General features: G+C 39.3%; 1 protein-coding gene and 1 long non-coding RNA gene across 7 annotated transcripts in view; one reads left to right on the top strand and one right to left on the bottom strand.

Moving 5' to 3' along the window:
* The first annotated feature begins 148 nt into the window (after window positions 1-148).
* LOC134485209 (uncharacterized) lies at window positions 149-17,365 on the top strand. 3 transcript variants are annotated; one of them, XR_010063207.1, is made up of 4 exons: window positions 382-513; window positions 3,449-3,612; window positions 14,145-14,294; window positions 17,179-17,365. It is a non-coding gene; the product is annotated as an uncharacterized LOC134485209 (long non-coding RNA). The 3 variants fall into 3 exon arrangements; XR_010063208.1 differs by lacking the exons at window positions 382-513; window positions 3,449-3,612 and adding an exon at window positions 149-286; XR_010063206.1 differs by lacking the exon at window positions 3,449-3,612 and having other exon boundaries at window positions 375-513.
* The window catches only part of Carnmt1 (carnosine N-methyltransferase 1), a 29,627-nt gene continuing 17,130 nt past the window's right edge, over window positions 5,201-17,697 (bottom strand). Inside the window, exons 4-7 of one of the 4 annotated variants that reach the window (XM_039108834.2) lie at window positions 16,731-16,909; window positions 14,441-14,554; window positions 8,357-8,460; window positions 5,201-7,751 (exon numbers count right to left, since the gene is read on the bottom strand). In XM_039108834.2, coding sequence (XP_038964762.1) covers window positions 7,650-7,751; window positions 8,357-8,460; window positions 14,441-14,554; window positions 16,731-16,909 — 499 coding nt within the window. In that variant the 3' untranslated portion in view covers window positions 5,201-7,649. Of the gene's footprint in view, window positions 7,752-8,356; window positions 8,461-14,438; window positions 14,577-16,730; window positions 16,910-17,697 lie in introns of those variants that run through there. The other 3 variants (NM_001024974.1, XM_039108821.2, XM_039108831.2) reach the window with 3 other exon arrangements.

Here is a 17,697-nt window from a genome sequence, read left to right as displayed (position 1 = left end):
GCGGAGCATGGGAGTGTAGTTTGTAGGAAGCTGCTACACCCTGGTGGCCTTCTGTTTTGTTGCACGGTTGTTCGGGTTCACGTAGGTGCATCCCTGTCCCTAAGCGAACAGGCGACGACACGGGTAGGAGCGGTCTCAGAGGTCCAGGCCGGAAGTGGGCTGAGGCCCGCCCTTTCCTCTGTGCTGTGAATCTCGTGCAGCGGAGGTGTTTGCTTATCCCGCACCGCCCGCAGATTCCAAGACCTTTCCAGTGGGTGGTGTCTGACAAAGAGAAACGCAAACCATGGTGGGTTTGCTTCAGCCCGTATTTTAGTCTTTTGGTAACTTTTAGCAAAGAGTAATTCAAGATAGAATGCCTGTCTACCATGCCTATGGCCGTAGGTTCAATCCCCAGTGCTATAAGGAGAAGACGGAGAAAAAGCAGTAACTAAACTTAACAAAGGAAGAAAATGTTCATCAGCACTCTGAAAAAACTATCTTTCCAGGGCATGGAAGATCTGTTTTAACTCACAGGTACTGAGAATCTTCAAACAAACACACAAACAAACAAACGAACGAGACTTGTGTGTATGGGTGTATTTAGGAGTATGCACAATGTGCATCAGTATCTAGATATGTACTCCAAAAGGTTGTGGGAAGACAGCGTTATCGGAAGTGTACTAGCTTTTCTGTTTGATCTCTTCACTTTTGCAATTGGTAATTCTTCCACCCGAAACAAATGAAACAGTCGCCACTGCCATTTTCAAACTAGCGACAAAGATCAGATATGTAAGAACTTAGTCCTTCAGATGATTTGTGCGGAGACCTTGTTCCCTAACGATAGAATTCAGCATGGGCTGGTTTGTTCCTTCTATTCACTCAGAATCTTGCCCTCCACCCCCAACCCCAATTCCTTGTGAAACTAAGCGTGTGTAAACCAGGTAGTATAAAGTATATACATGGCTAAAATGACTGTAATAACACGCAAGTGTCCCTCCCTGTTTCAGAAGGGAAAGAGCATCCGTGTGCCTCCTCACTGTCAGCTGTATTTCTTTCCTATGCCCAAATAGTCTTGTTTCAGGCTGAGATATTTATTACTTCTTTGTAATTTCCCCCTGTCCACTCACTTATCTATATTTCTGATACACTTTTGGTTTTGCTAATATTTTAAGATGTACCAAGATCTAACTGACATACAATAAGCTGCTTATATTTCAAACGTGTCATTTTGCTATATATACGTCTGGGAAAACACATGATAGTCCATCACCTTAAAAAGCTTCGTCTTTAGTTAGAGCACTCAGGAGGCAGCAGCAGTCTGAGAGTTTGAGGCCAGTGTGGTCTACAGCTCTAGTTCCAGAATAGTCAGGGCTACAGAGAGAAACCCTGTTTCGAGAAACAAAATCTATAAATGCTAACAGCATTGTTCAAAGTTGTTGTATGGATTTATTGCAGTGTTTTTCTCAGTTTAATTTTTTTTATAGCACCAGTAGTAGTAGTAGTAGTAGTAGTTGTTGTTATTATTGTTGTTATACATCCTCATCAGCAAACAATATGGCCAATGTGAAATGGTATCTCATTGTGGCCTCAATTTGTATCTCACCCAATGAAGCTGGACATGTTTTTGTAGTTATAGATTTTTGGTTTTGGTACAGGGATCCTTATTATAGTTAGTGGTGTTCTTTGACTTACATGTGTTTCAAATGATCACTTCTGTTTTTGTTAGGGTTTGGTCTGCTGTAAGAGGTTGATCTTTACACTACCATCTGTGCTTAAAAACCTACCACCTGAACTCTAGAGCCTGTGTTGCCCAGTTTGGATGACTAGACTTTGGTTAAAGGCATGTTGCATCTTTAGCCCTCCTTAAAAACTAGACCATATGTCCTTTTTCTCTGGTTTGTGAGAACCTTTTTATTTAGTATGCTAGAAAACATTTTCTATGGTAAGTTTGTTAGAAATGCCAACTTCTACCAATCTGTGTTTTATTTTCATTGTGTGGCGGATTATTCTATTTTATTTTTGAGACAGGGTCTTAATAGGTATCGTTGGCTGGCCTGGAGCTCTCTAAATAAACCAGGCTGGCTTCACAGAGATCCATCTACCTCTGCCTCCTGAGAACTGGGATTAAAGATGTGAAATATCAAGGCTAGCCTTAACGTTCTCTTTTTTTTTCTTTTATGTATATGAATACGCTGTAGCTGTCTTCAGACACACCAGAAGAGGGCATCAGATCTCATTGCAGATGGTTGTGAGTCACCATGTGGTTGCTGGCATTTGAACTCAGGACCTCTGGAAGAGCAGTCAGTGCTCTAAACTGCTGAGCCATCTCTCCAGCCCTTAACTTTATTTCTATATTGCATTCATTACATTGTGTTTGCACATGCCCATGTCACAGCACAGATGTTGGTTCTCTCCCTTCCATCTTGTGAGTGCTAGGGATCAAATTCAAATGGTCATACCCAGTGGCACATTCCTTAACCCATGGGGCAATCTTGTTGGCCCTAAATGGTAATTTTAATGTAACAAAATACATCTTCCATGTCTTAGTTTGCCTAAACATTTAGTTTTGTCTAAAATTTTACAGCTTCCTATTTTTCTTTCTATACATAAGTCCTTCATTCCCTTGGAATCAGTGTGTGTGCACACATATGTGTCTGAATGCTGAGAGGAAGGATTGAGTCTGTCCTGTTCCCATATGGGACAGTTGCCCTTGCTCACTGCTGCACATGGAGTTCCTACTCCATGGTAACCTTAAACTTACAGGGTTGAGCACTCTCTGTGCACCTCAACTATTCTCTCTGCAATTGTGTCTCAATAATGGTATCTACATGATTATAGCTTAATAAGCAGGTTTGACAGTAAAAGTGCTTACTTCCAAGCCTAAGAATTTGAGTTCAGTCCTTGTGACCAGTATGATGCAGTGGACTCCGGCAAGATGTCCTTTGATCCATGCCATGTCTGCAAACCCATGCACGCACACACACTAAGTAAATTTTATCTATTAAGAGGTTTTTGACAGCTGCTGAGCAATCCTTGACTTTTTCAGTGTTGTCTGCACTACCCTTGGCCCCTGGCTCTTCCGGCTGCAACCGTCTCTAGCATTCCCTTTGGGTCTTTTGAATTCCAGTGGAATTACAGATGAGTTTGGGGAGAATTTTTCATCCTTACAACATCAAGTCCACTCCTTATTCAAGAGCTCTAGTTAGATTTTTAAATGTCCTTCATTAGAATCTTGTAGTTTCCATGATAGCTTCTACCTTTTGGCCAGGTTTAACTTAAAACATTGCCTATCTTTTTGTGCATAACTGTCTTCTTTATAAGACCTTGAAAGTAGTACTTGTGGTCACTTTGTCCTCGGGTGGATCAATCTACTTAGTCAAGGAAGTGTGTCCTCTTCACCTACTTACTATATTCATTGTTCTCTATCTTCCATTTCATTCATTTCTGTTGTTTGCTTTGTTTTCTTTAGTTTGTTCTCATGGAACCTCAGATTGTTGGCTCAAAGTCACCTCAATTCACTGTATTACTGAAGCAGGCGCTAGAATTGAGGGTACACAGTCTTCTTTTCCAATACTAACACGGAAGCTGTAACTCTCCCAGTATTCCCGCCTCTGCTACAGTCTGCAGTTTCTGGTATGTTGTTCTTATTATTCTTGAGGTTTGAAATATTTTAGAATTTTTTCATTCTATTAAATAAACTGAATGTTTTTAGATTTCATTTTAATTTAACCCCTGACACTTTAATGTAATTCTTCGCATTAATATGTGATAGTTCCTCTAAGGGTAATGTGCATCTTCAGCTGGTTTTCAGAGTCTGTTTAAACTCTGAACTGCTTATTTATGTAGAACATAGCCTCCTTGCTACCTATGATCACACTGGCCAAATAGTGTCTTCCAATTCTGACTGTCCTATAGTTTGGTATAGAATGGGTGCTGCCGAACCTAACATGAGTTCAGGCCCTGTGTAGGCTAGGGGAAAACCAACTGAGGAGCAATCCTCTGACATTCACCTTCATGTTGTTACTGGTGAAGCTATACACATATAAATAAGTGAATGAATGAATGAATTTAACAAAAATAAGATGCAGCAGGTTCATGTTCTCAACACTGTCAGTAACGAGACAGAAGTTGATTTTTAATTAACAACCTCTCCCGTTTTCTTGGTAAAGAAGTAATCCATACTATCTCCCCCTTCCACCCTCCCACGATAGTCACCAAGGTCAGGTGCATTACCAGATAGGTCTTCACCACTCAGGGAACTGTGGAGGACTTCCGCAGCTTTGTGGATAGGTGAATGAAGTAGAAATATAGTCTCTCAATGGTGCATGTGTTAAAGGTTTGATTCCCAGTGACTGTTTAGTGGTGAAGGCTCTGACTTCAAGAATGAATTATTCTTTTAATTGTAACTGATGGTTTGACTAGTAAGAGGTGAAATCTAGGAGGTGAATGTACATGCTCTGGGGGCTATTTCTGTTCCTGGCCTTTTCCAGCTCCCTCTGCTTCCCAGCTGTCATAAGGTAAGCAGCTTGCCCCATCCATGCTCTTTACCTCACATTCTGCTGGATGTACACACACACACACACACACACACACACACACACACACACACACACGGAGGGAGGGAGGGAGGGAGGGAGGGAGGGAGAGAGAGAGAGAGAGAGAGAGAGAGCGCCAAGTGAGCAAGGAGTGAAGCTGTGAGACAAAAATAATAAACCCATTATCCCTTTACTTTAAAGATATGTTGTCATAGAAATAGAAAGTTGACAATACAGTGAGGAGGACTAGGGGAGGAGAAAATACCAAGTCAGAATAAAGTCCTCACCCAGAAGCCTTCTGCTGAGGCACTGTGGAGTTGTCTGGCAAAAGTCCCCACAGATACCACCTGCCTGGGTGATAAGGGTGATAAGAGTTCAGAGAAATGACCCCAAATGATAAAAATGCTCTTCTTGAAACTTTTTTTCCTGCTGTTAGCCTTTATAGTTTATTCTATTATTCAAAAAAATTAAGGATCAAGACTAATCTTTTTCCTTGGAACATTCCAAGTTCATTATAATGAACATAAATGAAGCAAAATGAAAACAGATATTACACACCTTGGCAAACTCAAAGTTCAAATACTGAGTTTCTAGAAGCATACAAAACAAGGCTAATGAGGAGTTGAGAAATGTGCTCAAATAATATTCCCACTAGAGCCACCACATTGAGGGAAACAACCAAGATCTGTTATAGCAATTGGTAGACTTTAATATTTAAAGGAAAATTAAGTCCATATACACATTAAAAATATAGGAAATTTCATGCAGACATGAAGCTTCCAATCCAACCTTTCTGGCGACGTTTAGAATGTGAATTACATATAAATCTCATACACTTTACAGTTCCCAAATGTGATCATTTCATACTGTGAGTTCTGTAGCCTCCCTGTGTATTTTATATGCCCTATCTTGCTCACTGATTAGAACCTAAATATTCACCACCTCAGAAAATGTAAATTTAAAAACAGTAAGCACATGATCACCTTATGAAAATGAGAACATTCGTGTATAGCACTAATTTAAGAAAAAAATTTAAAATTTCAAGGCTTACACACTCCCAATACCTAGACCTAAATATAAAAAATACAAAATTAAACTCCAGTGATACTTCTATTATTGATTTATACCATATCTTCAAGTTTAGAATATATTAACTTCAAAAACCACAAGAGAAAAAGTGATGCAAATTTATAAGGTATATTTTTAAAATATTCATGATATGAAGGAAAAAATAATGGATTTCTGAGTTAAGTAAAATACATAATTTAGAAATGTAATAATATTAAAGAGTAAAACATAACAGAAAAAAATTCTTAGGTAACAAAACCAACCCTCTGGTGTCAGTCTGTTCTTTTGTAAAAAAAAAAAAAAACCAAAACAAAACAAACAAAAAACCACTTCAATGAATAAAAGCATTCCTAAATAACAACTCAAAAAGCATGCATTTCTTGCTAGTCACTGGATATCTTTTAAAATACATTTCTTTTAGGTTAGTTTTTTCCCCTAAAAAAATAATTCTGAGAGCTACCTCCCCCTTGTACATGGTGGTAAGAATTCCCACCAAATGAGCATCTGTAAGGTAGTGCGCAACGGAAGAGCAAGACACGATTTTAAAAGAAAACCAGACTGTGGATTTACACAGCCTAAGAAGTAAAGGTTGCTCCGTGGAGCCATGGACTGCATAATGGCAGGACAGAGGACAGGCGTCCCACACTGTGTAAACTCTCCCAACTAGAGAGACAACCAATCCTGCAGACTCCCAAACCTAGACAATCCAGTCTCAAAGATGGCAGTAAGGCTGCCCACTAACGTTCGCACGGTGACAGGCAGTTATGTCACCAGTACATAGAAACCCTAATCTGCATGTCACAGAGAACACATCTGTGAAACACCCTGCAGGGACTTCCTTTTCTTGTACAACTACATTAAAACACTGTCCGCCTCTACTTTCCTAGCGAGTGGAAATGGAGTAACAAACATTAAAACTAAAACTCCCTCTGGTCAGGCCTCCCTAGAGGTAGAAAATTAAAGCAGCATGCACTGTCTCAACTCCAACTCTTAGCAGGGGGCAAAATCAGTATTAATCTGAAATTCCATGAATGGCTGCTGCCTAGGATACCAAAGACACAGACCACAGGCATTAATTTATCCCTGAATTTCATACTCAGAATGTCTCACATTAATTCTATGATAATTTTCACTAGATACATGTTACCTAGAAAGTGCTTGCTTTCATAAGCCACATACTTTATAAAGACACCATTGTAAACTTCACACTGACAAGCTTTGTAATTAATTTCTAATTCAAAGTTATGTATTTCAGATGGGAAGATTTTATTCTGATTTTTCCAGTTTCTTAACACTGCTTTAAAAAAAGAAACTTTTGGGCCTCTGAATATTTATATCTATACATTTCAAAAGGATCCAGGAATTAACATAAGTTTCAGTTTAACGTGGACAGAGACTTTGTCTGTTACTGTAGCTCATGAATTTTAACCTGCACTACAACCGATTTAGATTTCATATATGACATGTTTGATGCTAACAACCGATTTAGCATTTCATATACAACATGTTTGATGCTTTCTAAATACAGCTGAGCTAAAAAACCTAATCTGAATGATGAAAGAACAGTTTCAAATTCTCTAAGTATACTTAGGTCCAGTGAGAACAAGAGTTCCAGTTCCAGATGCTAAATATGACAGAAGATCCTTTAAAAAGTAACACAGGCAATGCTAAATGCAAAAAAGGAGACCATTGTGGGTTTTAGTACTGTCAGTCAGTCATTCATTAATATGGCAGACTTGCAACTGCTTCATGAAAACTGGAGTTTATGTTTATTCTCTTAAAGATAATTCTGGGCTTCAAAGAAAAAAGTATTTGAAGATAGTTCCTATCTGCTTTTCTTCATTTTTTTTTTTTTACTTGTGTGATATAAATTTGCATGGTATAGTATATTTCTGAAAAAAGCAATAGACATCATTAAGAAAATAGACACTATTTTAGATTTTGTAGGAATAAGAAGGCACCACTGATCTGAGGTTGTGTCCTGTTGTCACCGACAGTTGACTGTAAGTTGTTTATTTCAGCATTTATGCTTATTAAATGTTTTCTGGGTAATACCACTTAAGACCATTATTGTGGCTTCCGGACCACAAACAAAACACACTCATAGTAGTACTTCATCATGGAGAGGTCATTCACAGTATATGTTGACAGTACGGATTCTTTCTCCACCTGCAACACAAAAGAAAATAAGCTCATGACGGCAACACTGTTAAAATACCCAGACGTCAGCAGTTGTAGACCCTATCATAAGCATGTTTAAACATATCTGCACGGGGGTTGGGGATGTAGCTCAGTGGTAGAGCGCTTGAGGCCCTGGGTTCGGTCCTCAGCTACGGGGGGGGGGGGGGGGGGGGCGGGGGACATATCTGCACATTAGACTAGTGGCACCCATAATCCCTTTACAAAAGAACAGGTCATGTAAGTTCAGTAGCAAACCACTAACTACAAATACGGTGTGGGGGACATGAAAATAATATACAGACACCATTTCTTTGATACCTGCCTTCCCACCATCTTCCTCCTCCAGAGCCTAATCTACTTGGTATCTGTCAGTGAATGATAACCCAGGCCATTGTCAGCTACCATTATTGAAAGTCTATTTGAACAGGAATTATATTGTCCCAAACCTTTACAACTATAAAAGCTGTTTAATAATAATCTCTCTATCTAGAAAAAGCGAAGTGATGAAGCCAAATCATAACTGCTATAATGCCTACATTCTTGTTTAAAGGCTTTCTGAGTTAAATTTTGGCCCTGTGTCTTTCCATTCTTACCTCTAGCTGGAATCCATACTGCAGAACAACGTTTTTAATATCCTCATAGCTCAATTCTATAGACAGTTCATTTGCCAGGTTTTCAAAGTGGTAGAGTAGAGGACCTATGGTTCGAAGAGACTGGATGAGTCTCATGGACTTACGCATACACTAATACGTCTGTACACTACTTTCCAGATGAACTAGTTGAGTAGGAAAAGTGTAAAACGAAAAGAACCACTACATTTGCTGAGAACAACCTTCAAACCTCTGAAACAAAACCAATCAGTTTCAGTTAAGAAAACATCCTCATGTCACAACTGTACCTTCAGACTACCCTAGATGAGTTAAAAATAAATCCTACACACAACTTGCTCCACTTACAGTCCTCAGACAACATACTGAGATTAACAAAGAAAAAGAAAAGAAAAAGCAAGGAACAAGCAAGACCATGTCTGCTCCTAAGAGACCTTTACATCCTATAGGTAAACATTTTCTTCTTTACTTTTTAGGTAGAGTTTTTCAAAATAGCCCAAAAGACTCGAACATCAGATTCTCTTGCCTCAGGCTCTTAAATGCTAGAGATCTAGTCATGCTGGCCCCCGTATGTTTTTTACCCTACCTAAAGTACTAGAATAAATGACCATGCATATAATTTATAAGTTAGTACACTCTTCAAAATAATAGTTTTTCCTCTTTAAAAACCTACTCTTTCTGAGACGATTTCTGACCATCTTCAGTCCTAACCTACATTTAAAGCCTTTACAGAGCATAGAGCCCTCTAACAGTCTTCCCAGCAACCACATGGGGACAAAAGGAGACACCAGAGCTCCCTGGAACTCTAGGTGCGTGGTTGTGAGCTGCCGCCATGTGGACAGGTACTAAACCCGGTCTTCTGCAACAGCAAGAAGATTTTTAACCATGGAATCATCTCTACAACACTCCTTGGCCTACTGCTTTAAGAGCATCTGAAAATGCAGTTTGTAGGTATACACTCCCTCCAATAAGTCATTTGTATTTTCTTTCCTCCTCTGTTTGATCTCAAAAGCCTATAAAGCCCTACCCCTCAAACTCAAACTTTAGGTATACTTCAAACTTTTGCTGAAATCCATCTAAGTCTCCAGCCTAATTGTTCATACTTGTAATGGCTAATGTGATATGTCAATTTGATTCATCTGGTAAGAAGTGTATCTTTTAATTGAAGACTGTCTCCATTAAGATCGACCTGCGGGCATATAAGTGAGGCATTTTCTTGTTTTTAAGTGATATAAAAGAGCCCAGTCCATTGTGGCAATGCTTAGACAGATGAGCCCAGGCTTTATAAGAAAAGTAGCCAAGCAAGCCAGAGAAAACAACCTAGAAAGTAGAATTCCTCTGCTGTTTCTGTTTCAAGCTTCTGCCTACCCTGAGTGCCTTGGCTTCTCTACATGATCTACTGTAATCTGTAGCTAACATAAACTTTCTATAGTACAGCATCCTTTAAGGCTGCTTTACTGCACTGTTTGTTACACACCACCTTCAAGTAAACATCAGCATTCAGATCTGCAAACTAAGCGTCAAGCATTATGACCCACAGTTTGTGGTATAAGTGCACAAGTGTGCACACGAAGGTCAGAGGATGACACCGGATGCTCGTCTCTATCACGCTCACCTTATTTCTATGAGTCAAGGTCTCTCGTTGAACCTGGGGACATATATGGTGGTGGCCAGCAAGCCCCAGTGATGCCCTTATCTCTGTCTCCAACAGCTCTAAGGATATAGGCATCTGGCTTCTCCTTTTAAACGATTCATTTTTATTTTATGCACACAATGTCTATGTGTCTGTGTAGAGTGTATACCACATGTGTATAGGTAACTGCAGAGGCCTGAAGAAGGATCAGATTCATGAAGTGCCCAAGTTACAGGCTGCTGTGAACCATACAACATGGGTCTGGGAATCAAACTCAAGTACTCTGAAAGAGCAGTAAGTGCTTTTAGGCTTTGTATGTGCTAGGAATCAAATTTAGGTCCTGATTCTTGAATAACCGGCACTCCTATTCATATTACTATGTCACCACCCCAAAGATGATGTTCTTAAGTTTCTTCTAAGCCTATTAAAATGATTAGCATATACTAATTATATGACTTTATAATATTTTATATTATAATATTTATATTATTACCAGTCAAAGACAATAACTGTGGTGTGAATATACTCTCTAGTCTTTTAATAAATTGTGATTTGACAAATATTTTCCCTTACACAAAGACATTTCTTGAAGGTCAAAGGCAACAAATATGTTTACTGCCACAAGAGTTATAGGTGGAAGGTCCCTTATCTGAAATACTGGAGAGCACAAAGTGTTTTAGGTTTTAGAATATTTACATATACAGAATGAAGTATCTAAAAGAGGGGACCAAGTCCAACCACAAAACTAATTTGTTTCACAAACAGTTAATTGCATAGCTTGATTGTTTGGATAGTACTGAGCAACCCAGGGCTTTGCTTATAGTAGGGCTCTAGTAGTAAGTTTTGGCTCTTTACCCTAAAAATAATTTTGCACAGTATTTTTAGTACATGTAATGCTGCCAATGAAGTTTGAAAACCACTGCTGTAGGGCGTTTTCTTAATTAGTGATGGGTGGAAGAGGGTCAGTCCATTGTGGGTGGGGCACCCCAAGGCTAGTGGTCCTGGTTCTGTAAGAAAGTGGCTAAGGAACTCAGCCTTTAAGGAATGAGCCATTAAGCAACAGTCCTCCTAGGCTTCTACATCAGCTCCTGCCTCCAGGTTACTGTCCCATGTGAGTTTCTGTCCTGACTTCTAATGATGAACAGCAATATGGAAATGTAAAACCAAATAAACCCTTTCTTCCTTCCTTTAATTGCTTTGGCCAGGGTGATTTGTCATAGCAATAGTGACCTTAACGAGAACTACAACCTATGGCTACAACAGACTCCCATCTCTAGAACTATGGTAAAATAAACTTCTGTTTTTCATTGGATCTGTTAGGCAGTGCTTTAGTAGCCCAGCCTAATTAACAACAGAACAAAGATGGTCTCCTAGTGTTAGCTGAGGTAGTTTGAGCAGATCACAGAATAGAAAGGTCTCAGAGAGGCAGCAGAATCACATGAAACTCCTTTGTTGTTGCTTTTTAATCCATGTAAGAGAAAACTGGCTTGGAACACAAGACCAGTACTTAGTTCAGACATATAGATGGAGAATTAAAAGCAGTAGGGGAAACTGTACAGCAGGATAGAAGGGAGTAAAGAACCAGCATATGGTACAGAAAATAAAGAACACTGGTAATATCCAGAATACAGCAATATTTAAGGAAAACTAGATTCTTTTATTATTTTTAAAGATTTTTCTAAGTATGTGCACATGTGTGAGTATGCGAGCATGTGTGCTGGCATCTGTGGAGGCTAGAGGTGCTTGGACCTGGGGTTATAGGTGGTTATGAGTCACCTGATGTGGGTGCTGGGAAATGAACCCCAGTCCTCTGCAAGAACAGCTGAACTCCTGAGCCACTTTTCAGCCCTGATTATGACCTTTATTATTCTTTAACTCATATATACAAAATATTCTATTTGTAAAGTATTAACTAATGTGGGTTTTTCCATTATTCTAATTCCTCAAATTATTTTGAAACCCTGTGGCTAGATGACTAGAAAGTCTACCTGTCCTCTTGTAAGCCACCTGCTCCATCCATGACTTTTGTTGCTTATAACACATAGACATTATAGTACAACTACTTTTAGCTAGCTGCTCTCCTGGCTATAAGGGGACCAACATTGTTTTGGGCATTTGTTATACAACTTAAGTGTTCAGCTTTTATATGAGGTAAATACCTTAGAAAGACAGAAAAGCTTATCATAACTCAGTAACTAGAATCCAAACCTTCAGTTATGTAAATATCGGGTCATATTAATGCTAAGCACAATGTCACTGCCTGACAGTTTCAGGTTGTGAGCCTGCTTCTTGCCATAAGTAAGCTACAGGATCATTCTGCTAGTTATTTAAACCAAGACTCATTTCCTTTTATTATTTAAACAGTGCCTTTTCATTAGGGCTGCTCTGACAGGCTGAGGGTGTAGCTCAATGTCAAGAGCACTTGTCTTGGGGCATGAGGCCCTACCCTCACCTCTAGAACCACAAAACAGAACAAAAGATAGAGTTGCTATGAATTTAAAGTATTTATAAAGTATTTAACTCACATGAAACAAAGATTCTCAGTAGTATCCTTCAATGCCAAGTTTCTCAAGGCACTTACTTTTAAAGATCTATGGTTTAAGATATTTGAATTTGATGATGACTGCATTTTACACCTGTTCTCATCTAGTCCTACAGAATTCTGAAGTAAAGTGGGAAAACTTACTATTTCTAGTCTTGGTCCTGATGAAAAAAAGTTTTAGTAAAAATAAAATCATTACACAGTATAGTTGACAGAACCTCAACAATAAAGAAGGTATTTTATGCATCTGTCCTTTTCTGTGGTAGAACACTCTGCTGGTTTGAGTATGCCTAGCCCAGGGGGTGGCACTATTTGAAGGTGTGGCCCTTTTGGAGTAGGTGTGCCACTGTGGGTGTGAGGTTTAAACCCTCATCCGAGCTGCCTGGAAGCCAGGCTTCTCCTAGCAGCTTTCAGATGAAGATGTAAACTCTCAGCTCCTCCTGTACCATGCCTGGCCAGACAGTAACATGCTCCTACCTCAATGATAACGGACTGAACCTGTAAGCCAGCCACAAGTAAATGTTCTTATAAGCATTGCCTTGGTTATGGTGGCTGTTCAGAGCAATAAAACCATAAGTAAGACAAACACTCATATTCTAACTTGGTTAACTTTCTGAACACAGGGCACATATCACACTTAGAGAAGATATGCACACTTAAATGCATATTTATGATACGTGCATATTAAATGCACATTTCACCATACTTCTTTTCCCTTTAAGAGGAAAACCAGGCAATTCCCTTTAGATTGAAGAAGAAACAAGTCCCACTCATAATTTGATTTCTAGTATCAAGCAGCAGGCTCAACGTACAAGTTTTTTTGCATACATGAAATTATATTTCTATTGCTTAAACTCATGATAGTTAGAAAAACTGTCTTATCTACTCGAGAAGAAAAATCCATGATCGAGGTAAAATGTTTTCCTTCTTCTAAGGATTAAAAAGAATAAAAGCATTCTCTTCTCTGTTTTTTGGTTTTTTTGGGGGGGGGGTGAACTTTTTTAAACTTGAAAACAGATTCTTCTCTCATACAATATATCCCCAACAAATTTCCCCTTTCTCCATTCCTCCTAGCTTCACCCCTTCACCTTCCCTCTCCCTGCATTTCCTCTTCAAAAAAGATCAGGTCGGGAGCTGGAGAGATGGCTCAGCGGTTAAGAGCACTGACTGCTCTTCCAGAGGTCCTGAGTTCAAATCCCAGTAACCACATGGTGGCTCACAACCATCTGTAATGAGATCTGATGCCCTCCTTCTGGTGTGTCTGAAGACAGCTACAGTGTACTTATATATAATAAATTAAAAAAAATTAAAAAAAAAAAAACAAAAGATCAGGTCTCTAAGAGATGACAGCCAGATAGGATAAAATAAGATACAATAAGACAAGGCAAAAGCCCTCACTACCAAGGCTGGACATAGCAGCCCAATAAGAGGAAAAGATTCTCAAGAATAGGTAAAAGATTCAGAGATACATGGCTCCCACTCTTAAAAGTCTCCAAGGACAGCAAGCTGACAGCCACAACATATATACAGAGGACCTAGTGCAGACCCACACAGCCCCATGCGTGTCATTTCAGTCTCTGAAAACACTCTCTTAACAGGGTGAACTGCTGCTGTCCACACGGAGTGGAGGAAGGCAAGGCAAGGCCTAGGTGCTCAGTCAGTCAGCAGAGCAAACTTGGTGTACTCTGAAGACCCGTGAGGCTCGACATGACAGCCACCTCATGCTTGGATTCCCGCTGCTTTCAGAGGTAACACCCACTAGGATATGGTCTAACAGATAATATAGCATAACCACAGTTTTCTCAAGTATCTTACTGTGACACTACCAAATGGAAAGGCAGCTCTAGATACGCAGACTGACATATGAAATGTTAATGGATATATAAACACTTACCAAGATTTATCCAAATTCCACCTGGCTTGAGTATTCTCCATATCGTATCAATATAATCAATGACATTGTGAGCTGTGTCTATGAAGAAACAGGTGGCAATACAGTCCCAGGTATCTAATCAACAGAAATCAGACCACTGCATCTGTTATTTTGGTTTTTTCCTTTTACCTTTTAAGCTTGCCAATTAACTCTTATAGCATATTAATATTTCATTTAGCTGAAGGGATATAGACATGATTAACACTATATACTCAGAATTGTCCATTGTCAACTGCTAGCCTTTAGTTTTACTGAATTTACTTCTGTGATACTTGTGACTGAATCTTAGGGTTTTGAGCTAGGAAAATACACTGTGACTGGGCTACCCTAGCTCTCATTTAGAATAAAACAAAATAATTGTTATCTTAATTTTTTGAGTTCTGATTTAAACAGAGTTAAGCACTAGTCTGGCAGGTAAGTAAGTCTTTTTTGCCAATTTGAGAAATAAACAACATCAAAATAACTAAATATTTACCATGACTTGATAATCAGGGGTAAGTTGTCTAGGGAAGCCAATAAGAACACTGTTTAGCTCTGGGAAGTTGTTGCCAGGTAGAGGAAGGGAGCAAATAAAAGATGTAAATGTCTATTCCAACTGTGCTGTAGTAAAAGTGCCTGGCCCAACAGCGATCATCTATCCCTTTGTGATGTTTATGCTTGGTCTTGGAGAGGCACTATTAAGAGGTGTGGCCTTGTTGGAATAGGTGTGTTATTGTGGGTGTGGGCTTTAATACTCTCATTCTAGCTGCCTAGAAGCTAGTCTTCTCTAGCTGTTTTTGGAATAAGAGGTGGGACTCCTCAGCTCTTCCAGCCCCATGTCTGCTTGGACGCTGCCAAGCTCCCACCTTAACGATAATGGACTGAACCTCTGAACCTGTAAGGCAACCCCAATTAAATCTTATCTATGAGTTATCTTGGCCATGGTGTCTGTTCACACCAGTAAAACCCTAAGACAACCCTCTTCCAATCCTAGGAGAGAAAAGCGATTCTCAGTTGCATTGTGAATCTTTTCACCAATTTGACTCCTATTTTGAGATCTTGATCCTTAACAAATATCCAAAAGTTTAACTTCTCCCACTTGTCCCTTTTTAACTTCAGAATGCAGTTTGATCTAATCTCAGAATTTAAGGGAAATAAAAATGTATTTTAGGAAACTAGATATATAAAATCTTTCTATGTTGCTACTCTCTATTCTACGCCATCTTTCCCATGGCTTCCTGTCCCTCTAATACAATTCAAACTACAGCTTTGAGTTGTCTTAACCAACCCTCTTATCTCCCTCCTCCCTATTAATCACTTCACCACAGCCCCTGCTGAACACAGCCGAGCGCTCTCCCCTAACCATCTGCTATCCCTAAACACACGAGTGGCAGCTTCCTTCTTAGTTTCTATTCTTTTTTTTTTTTTTGGTTCTTTTTTTTTTTTTTTTCCGGAGCTGGGGACCGAACCCAGGGCCTTGCGCTTCCTAGGTAAGCGCTCTACCACTGAGCTAAATCCCCAGCCCCCTTAGTTTCTATTCTTACACTTAGTTCTTTACATTATTTTCTTCAAAACAACAGTGTACATTATGGCCTCTCTGTCCCTTCCAGACTTGTTAACTTCTCTATGGCTAGGGACTTTGTCTTGCTATCTGTTGTGCTTTGAATACACTTGGCATTGACAAACAGATACATTTTGACAGAATGCTCTTGCTGCCACTCAGAATTCTGTTTTCCTTTTTTCCGGTTACTGCCAATTCACACTCTTCCTATTCCTGCCTCCCTCCAATGGCCTTCAATAATCTGCCAGGCTAAACTATAACTTCCAACCCAACTCTTCCACAACTGAAGTTAACCTAATTCTTAGGACATGCTTCCCATAAAGTTTGTTTCCTGGTCAGACTAGCCTGCTGCAGTCCCCAGTGAGCTTACTCTTTTCTATCATGGAACGTCAAGTACTATTCACCCGTCTGTCACCTGTTATAGAGAGCTCCAGTGCCACACTCGTCATTGCCACACTCGTCATTGCCATCTTTAGTGCAGTCAGCATATGTTTAGGTTCCTAAGTTGTTTTTTGTTAACAATCAACATCTCTTGAATACACATAAACTTCTATACATTTCCTGTCACTGCCTTTTACATAAACCTGAAAATACTCTACATTGTCATTGACATTGCACACCTTATATTCTGCCATCAAAATAAATGGTTATAACATTGGATCATTTTTAGTATAATGGGTAAGAGTTTTTAAATACTTGTTTTGAACTTACTGCATTCTGAGTAAATCTCCTGAAAGTCTCCTGCTGTCATCGAAAAGTTAGAACCAGGAGGAAGACTGTGGGGGTCAACATCAGGGAAAAAAATGGGTCGAATCTGATCAGCTGATCTCCGATTATTGCTAAACTGATGGATCCAGGGATAAAGTTTATATTTGTCAACTTCAGAACATCTGTAAAATATGAGTGTAAGGTTCAATGTTAACTACACATTTTACCTAAAAAATAATCTACTTTAAGCACTAAAATATCATCTATTGATTGAGGTTTTCACATGTAATTCATTAGACTTGAAGAGTATCAACACTATACACTGTACTCAGTTATCTGAAGCCATATATACAGGTCGATAACCAACCATGGGTTAAAAGAAATTTAGAGATTCACATATACTATTCATTCAAATTTTTAAAAAATTACTAAACTTTTGTTGTTTTCTCAGACAGGGTCTTATGAGGCCAGGCTGACCTTAAACTCACTGTGTAACTGAGGATGACACTGAATTCTTGATCCTCCTGTTTTCCTCCCACAAGAGCTGAGATTAGAGGCCTGTGCCATCACACCCAGCAAAAATGTATTCCTGGAACTCAAAGGTGAATAAAAACAAGCACACTGGTCTTGTTATTCTACTATTTTGCATGACTCTTTCCCCAGCTCACCAGCAACCTAAAAGGCATACTACCACCAATAGCACAGCATGGCACTAAGTTACCCAGCTGCTACTGACACAGGCAGCTGGTTTTTGTCTCAGATACATTGTCTCTTCTGACTTAAAAAATGGTCACTCTTTTCTACTACCTTCTGCTAGAGGACACAGAAGTTCTGGGATCCTCAATCCACTCAGTCATTTGAACATATATGGCCACTTCTTGGAAGTCGGTCAGGGAAAATATTTACAATTGCTAAAATAAACTCTTACCTTACCAAGAAACAAAAAGTGAAAAAGCTTAGAGAAATCATT

The sequence above is a fragment of the Rattus norvegicus genome, chromosome 1, assembly GCF_036323735.1.
Source record: "Rattus norvegicus strain BN/NHsdMcwi chromosome 1, GRCr8, whole genome shotgun sequence".
Classification (NCBI taxonomy): domain Eukaryota; kingdom Metazoa; phylum Chordata; class Mammalia; order Rodentia; family Muridae; genus Rattus; species Rattus norvegicus.
This window is presented reverse-complemented; position numbering and strand designations above follow the sequence as displayed.